The sequence below is a fragment of the Plasmodium cynomolgi genome, chromosome 3 (assembly GCF_000321355.1).
Source record: "Plasmodium cynomolgi strain B DNA, chromosome 3, whole genome shotgun sequence".
Taxonomy (NCBI): domain Eukaryota; phylum Apicomplexa; class Aconoidasida; order Haemosporida; family Plasmodiidae; genus Plasmodium; species Plasmodium cynomolgi.
The window spans coordinates 832,604-839,496 of NC_020397.1; the positions used below are offsets into that span (position 1 = coordinate 832,604).

The 6,893-nt window shown below is 49.3% G+C and overlaps 1 protein-coding gene across 1 annotated transcript; it reads right to left on the reverse strand.

Moving 5' to 3' along the window:
• Window positions 1–43: 43 nt before the first annotated feature.
• PCYB_032840 (protein kinase) lies at window positions 44–6,645 on the reverse strand (the record flags this gene model as incomplete). The annotated part of the gene is made up of 5 exons (XM_004220956.1): window positions 44–72; window positions 275–350; window positions 530–621; window positions 736–891; window positions 1,080–6,645. The coding sequence occupies 5 exons, from the start codon at window positions 6,643–6,645 to the stop codon at window positions 44–46; spliced, it is 5,919 nt and encodes a 1,972-aa protein (XP_004221004.1).
• Between the last annotated feature and the right edge of the window lie 248 nt (window positions 6,646–6,893).

Below are 6,893 nucleotides of genomic sequence, written 5' to 3' on the forward strand. Positions count from 1 at the left end.
AAAATTCAAATTTTTTTGAAACCACGCGTGATTCTTGAGGTCACTAAAGCAGTGTCTTCTTTTCGAGCACAGCTGAGCGGGGGGGGTGAGGGGAAGGAGTAAATTGTGGGCGATGGAGAGGCATAGCAACGTTTTGCGGGGGGGCCCACAAAAGAGTGCTCCTACAGAAGTGTACTCCCACAAAAGTGTGCTCCCCCAAATGTGTACACCCGCGTGGGATTCTGGTCGCTCCCTCCCATGGAGCCGCTCTCCTCGGGGAGTCCTACTTCGTAACAAAAGTTCTTCAACTCGAAGGAAACAAAATGCGGGAAGAAGAAGTCAGTGTTATATATCCGTTCTGTTATGTCTTCCTGTGGGGAGGAATCGATGGTAAAAAAAGGGGAAGTTAGAGTGTAGCTGTTCCCGGGAAGGGGACGTAGAAGAAAGTAGACGATCCGTTTGACGGTTCCGTTATGTTGGACTGGTATGGGTAGATAGACGGTACAAATGAACGGATGAGATGAACAGGAGGAATAGTTTTTCTACTTACAAATTTGCTCGAATAGTAGGTGTTGTATTTGGTGCACATTTCATATATGAGCACCGCCAGGCAAAGGAAGTCAAACTGATAGTCCTTCTCGGCTGCGGTAGTGGAGAGTGCAGGGGTGGAGTGAGTGTGGCGGCAGTGCAGAGGCAAAGTGATTGTGTCGGATTGCGGCGTGGCTGCTGGTTGGCGCGGGTGGCTGCGCTCCTTACTTGCGTCCATGTTCGCAAAGTCGAAGTTGAAGACCTTAACGATGCCGTGCTTGTAGATGTCGAAGTACTTGTTCACGTTTTTGTTCCGCTCGTGCAGGATTTGCAGCAGCTCCTCCCGGGTGTTCTTCTGCAGGATGATTATGTTGGACAGGATGCCTGCGGGGTGGCGGCGTATCGGTGTAGCGGGGTAGCAGTGTAGCGGGGTAGCAGTGTAGCGGGGTAGCAGTGTAACGGGGTAGCAGTGTAGCGGGGTAGCAGTGTAACGGGGTAGCAGTGTAACGGGGTAGCAGTGTAGCGCTGTAGCGACGTAGCGGCGTAGCGACCGCCTCGCCAGGACCCCTTACCGTGAAAGAAGATAAAGTTGGCGTGCATGTACTCCAGAAGGTCCACAATTTGGTACGCGTAGGAAGCGATGATATTCTCCTCGAGAGGTGCACTCTGAGACTTCAGCACATTCCCATGCACGTGCTCAAACAGTAAATAAAGCTTGTTCTTATCAGCTGTCTTCCCTTCATACGATAAAATATTCATGTGCCTAAGCCTTTTGTGGAATAAGATATTATTCGCTACTGTATCGTTGCTATCCCCTCTGTTCAGGTAAAACGAGTCGACGATGCTTACAAGGAAGGAGACCTTATCATGTCTTAATTTGCATCTGTATAATGTCCATAAGCCAAAGTTACACACGTGGTGGTCGGAAATTACGAACTGCTGTGTGTCCAAATTCAAATTATCGTTGTAGTTAACTGTGTTGACGCAGAGGTTGGAGCTTTCACTGCTTCTGTGCTTCGTCATGAAGTCATTCATGGCAGTCTTCCTATCCGAATTGTTACTTATCCTTTCGAGAAGCATCGAAATGTTATTGCTTAGAGATATACGTCTTTCCCTATCGTAGCCGAAGTTCTTATTTCCCCTCTCGCCCTCGGCTGGCAGCAAGCTCAGGTTCAGATTTTCTCGACTCAGCCACTTATCGTTCGGAACGTCTTCCTCCCTCTCCTTGTTCAGGAAGGGATTTCCATCCAGCAGTTTTGCGCCAAACAGTTTTTCATCATGCAGTTTTGCATCATGCAGTTTTGCGTCATGCAGTTTTGCGTCATGCAGTTTTGCGTCATGCAGTTTTGCGTCATGCAGTTTTCCACCAAGCAGTTTTCCACCAAGCAGTTTTCCACTAAGTGGTTCTCCAGCCAAATGACCGTCTACCACATCCCCGTAGCTATACTTGCTCCTTCCATTTCTGTGGAACAAACTCCCTGCGGCATTCTTCTCGTTAGGAAAGCACAACTGGTCGGGATAACCACTAAGGTTGCTACTAAGGTAACTACTAAACTGGGCGTTCCCATTTTTCAGCGTGCACTCCTTCGATTCGTTTTTGTGGTTGAACAGCTCAGCCCTCCTCTGCAGCACGTCCTTTCCGTCGCTGTATCTGTCGAAGGGGGGGAGTTCGGACAGGGTACCCAAATACGCGTTCTTCTCCCTGAACGGGGCCAGGTTGTTCTTTAAGAGGTTTCCATTACCGCTGTGGGTGGCATGCGGTTGGTTGGCGAGATGGCCGTGGTTGAAGCCGCTCAAGTGGTTGAAGCCTCCCAAAAGGGTGTTGCCGCCCCCGCCGAACGCGCCCCCCCCCTCGCCCAGCTTCGGCCTGCCCGCAGCTTCCAGCGCCTTCAACTTTGTTTGGCCCGTCCCGTCCTGGTTGGCCTGCTTCCCCGTGTGTTTAAAAGGCAGCGGGGGAAGTTGCTTGTGCAGGGGCTGCTTGACGAAGGTGAAGTTGTGCGTGCCGCTTGGGTTGAAGGGCTTCTTGTTTGTGTAGTTGGATAGGGGGTTGTGTGCATCTCGAGAGCTGATATCCCTCGCGGTGCCATCGCGTACAGTGCCATCCCTCGGGGTGTACCTCCCCACGGTGTTCAACAAGTTGGCATACCTGTTCTGTTCCTCGTTGAGAATTCCCAGAAAGGCCTTCGCGCCGGTGGTTCCGAAGTTATTGTTGTTTCCCCCCCAGTTGGCACCTCCGTTAAGCACCCCACTCTCACAATCTCTGTTTCCACCGAGCAGATTTTTCTTAGCATCGTTATTAAAGAGAGTCATTAAATTGCCACCTTGCATATCGTTCTCTATCTGGTTGTAATTTGTTTTAAAACTTACATTCGAGGTTGGCACCATTACATTTTGGTTAGTTTCATATTTCCATGAGGAGGGATTAATCGGCTTGAGCATAGTTGCTGTCGTTTTGTTTTCGTCCTGCTCATTGTACCTGTCTATGTAAGACTTTGTACTTGTCATGTGGTTGAACTTTTTCGCGATGGCACTCTCGTTTTGTTGCTTGGCGAAGTTGTGCAATCCTCTGTCTCCTCCCTCTCCTCCGCTTCCTACCCAATGGTGGTTCGAAGTAACACTCGTGGAGTGGTCATGCATCGGGTTCGTCTTCACAGTCGTATGGTAATTGCTGAATAAAGAGTTGGGAGGTTTGCTTAGCCTCCTTTGGGTGTTGTAATGCGAATTGTGATGTATGTGTTCCTTCGTGGGTTCATCACGGATAGGTAATTTCCCTGTTGGAGTGGTGCCCTCACCAAAATTGATGGCCTCACCAAAATGCCTGGAGTTTTTTTTTTCACTCAACAAGTGGACGTTCGACCTGCGAAATAAACCACCGCTATCGTTATCGTTATCGTTATCGTTACCGTGATCGTCATCGTTATCGTCATCGTTCTTGTTCTTGTTCATGCAGATGGCTCCCAACTGTTCGTCTTCTCGGCGCTGTTCGATGTGATTCCTAAAGTTATCTCCCTCTCTCAGTGCGTCCCGCTCGCTCCCCCCTTTTTTCACGTCCCAGTTGTTACCCAAGGGGGTATTGAAGTGGGCATTGAAGTGGCCATCCAAGGGGGTATTGAAGTGGCCATTCAAGGGGGCATTAAACTGGGCATTGAAGTGGCCATTCACGGGATCCTTAACGTGGCCATACTGCCTGCTCCTCAACGTTGGATCGTCGTAGGGCTCAAACAAAGTTCTCCCAGTTTTGTCAAAGTAGGGGCGACGCATGATGTCTTTGTCGTCCCTATAGGTGAAGTTTTTATTTTCACGAATGGATAGATCAAGATTGGGATTCATCCTCTCTCTATCAAACATGTACATATGAGAAGGACCCTCATTCCTCACAATGGGAGACGACTTATCCACTTCGTTACGGAGGCCATTTCTCTTATCCGATTGGAAAATATTTTCCATATTGAACAGATTGTTGCTCGGTTTTGTAACATTATCCTGGAGGTACCTGTTCGTTTGTTTGGATGCTTCGTTCATTTGGTTCTTCCTGAGCAGAGATCCCTCCTCGTAGTTGTCTCCACTCTTCGCGTGCGTTTTGAAAATATTCACGCTGTTAATGTTTGAAAAGGCGTCTCCTCTGTGGGGGGCAGCACCACCATGTTGCGTAGCGCCGCTATACTGAGTAGCGCTGCCATACTGAGTAGCGCTGCCATACTGAGTAGCGCCGCCATACTGAGTAGCGCCGCCATGCTGAGTAGCGCCGCCATGCTGAGTAGCACCGCCATACTGAGTAGCGCTGCCATACTGAGTAGCGCTGCCATACTGAGTAGCGCCGCCATACTGAGCAGCGACACCGTAATGTCTAGCCGACTCGTTCCTTCCCCCTCCCTCGGACGTTCTGAACACATTCTCACTCACGTGGTGAGTGCTATTTTCAAACTTCTTAAGATAGTCCAACTGACCCATTTTTCCATATTGGTCGATTTGTCTGCCAAAAATTTTCTCCCCCGTGTTGTTAGAAGGCCTATTCTCCAGCAAGTCCATCAACGGAGGAGGCTTATTCTCCTGGTTGGGGTGTACATCCATCATGTTGTGAAGCCTCGTATTGTTCGTAAAAGGGCCGAGGGCGGTGGCTGCTCTCTGCTTGGAGTTTTCATCATACAGCTTTATACTGCTCTTATCTCTATCTCTTAATGCGTGGTTGGAATCTCTATTTGACTCCCCCCTCGGGAATGGGTTCTGTCCGAATTCGCGATCCGTGCTGGGCTTTTCGTAGCGGAAGTTCTCGTCGTTTCGCCTCATGTCCTGCGCCTGGTTGTCCCGTGGGACGTTATCCACTCCGTATTTCTGTACTGCATATTTCTGTACGCCAAAGCGGTCTCCCACAAAGCGGTCTCCCTCAAAGCGGTCTCCCTCAAAGCGGTCTCCCCCGAAGCGATCCCCCCCAAGGCGGTCTCCCCCAAGGCGATTTCCCCCAAAGCGGTCCCCCCCGAACCTCTCCGCATAACAATCCTCGTCAACCGGAGCTATCTCACTCTTGAAGTGGTGCCTATTCGTTATGCCTGGCGTCTCATTGAGCTTCTCCGGTGTGTTAAAATCATCGTATGTATTGTTGTGTGCACTTACCCTGTTTTGCAGACCTTCCCCGAGTATGTCGTTCTGGCCCTGGTGTGCATGGTTCCCATTTGCCATGTGGTTAAAGTCGGCAAGGGAACTTGTATTGAGATAATAATTTTCATGTGCAGGTAGACTTTCGTACAGGTCGTCACTGAAGCTAAAATTGTACTTAGGGTTAGGGTTCGTTATGATTATGTTTTTCAGTAGGTTGATTTTTTTCTCTCTTTTTTTTTCTTCCTCGTCCTTTTCTTTATTCCGTAGGGAGGAAAAGTTGGGGTACAGCAGGGGGGCACCCCCTCCATTGGCGGCGTTGGCGGGGTTAGCGGCGTTAGAAGGGTTGACCGAGTTGAGGGCCTTGGGAAGGTACCCCCCGTTCTGATTGAAGCCATACAGCACATTATGCTGGGGTGTGTAGTTGACGTTGGAACTCGCGTGGTTACCAGTTCTGTCCTCACTAGGGAGGTAGTTCCTCACATGGCCGTCGTTCATATGCTTATTACCACCTTTGAAGACTTCTCCCCCTGTCACTTCGTTTTTTGTGTAGCCCCAATTGAGTTTGAAATTATCCTCCTGATTTTCCTTCGCTGTGTATTTTTTAATAATGTCATCGATGTCTGGTGGTTTATTCTTTCCCAAGATAGGTGCGTTGGGTTGACTACCCATGTGATTATCCTGGTAGTTACCCCCTCCTTCATATTCATCATAGTTTATGTTATCCCTGTTGACGAAGGGACGTACAGTCATGTTTTTCCATTGACCCCCATTGTTGTTAAAGTTGCTATAGAGAGTGTTCATGTTAAAGTGGGTTCCATAAGACGGGGGGGTTGTCTTCCCTGCGTTGTCATACAGGTCGGCTTTGTTCTTCTGAGTGGCCCCTACTGGTGGAGCGATAGGAGGTGCAGTCGGAGGTGCGGTCGGAGGTGCGGTCGGATGCGCAGTCGGAGGCGCAATCGGAGGAGCCGCGTTGCCGTAAAGATAACTAGGGGGGGGTTCCCATTTGTTCTTAAGATGCTCATATTTATCATCTGACATTTTATTGTTATGTTTGTACTGATGGGGGTGAAGGCTGTCTGGGTTGTTATTTCCATTTGGGTTGTGCGTCTCCGAATTGCTGACCCTATTTTGGGTTAGGAAGCCCATGTCGTTATTGAACCTGTGGTGATAGGGCCCGGAGGCGTTGCCTTTATGGTGGTCCCCCCCAAGTCCCCAATTTTCTCGATTCACTCTCGCGTAGTCTTGGTGGGATCTACCATGGTCTGGATTCATATCGTCACTTTTGAGTTGAAACTTACGATGGTCTAGCATGCTGCCATTAGGATGGTTTCCCATTTTCCCCCCGGCCACATTGCTCGCAGGATTCATGCTGCAACTGTAATTTTCGTCATCCTCCACAACCTTTATATTGCTGAAGTTGTAATTTCTGGGATTCATTTCACCGGCATGATTGTAGTTGAGGTTACTGTACCTGCTATTATATGCATCGTTATTGATTTGGAAAATTCCTTCGTTGTTTGTTTTTGCGTTCTTTTGCCCCATTTTTGGTGAGTTGTTTTCCCGTGCGTTGTTTGCATTTAGGTATGAACTGCTTTCACGAAGGTTTGTTCTTTTAAAATGGGGTGGGCTTTGCCCTGCGAGGTTTCCTTGGCTATCCGCGTGATGCTCGAAAGCGCGGCTAACGCGGTCGGCGTAGTGGGGGGGACGAGTTCGACTAGTCCGACTAGTCCGATTAATCCGACTAGTACGACCAATCCGACTAGTCCGACTAGTACGACTAACCCGACTAA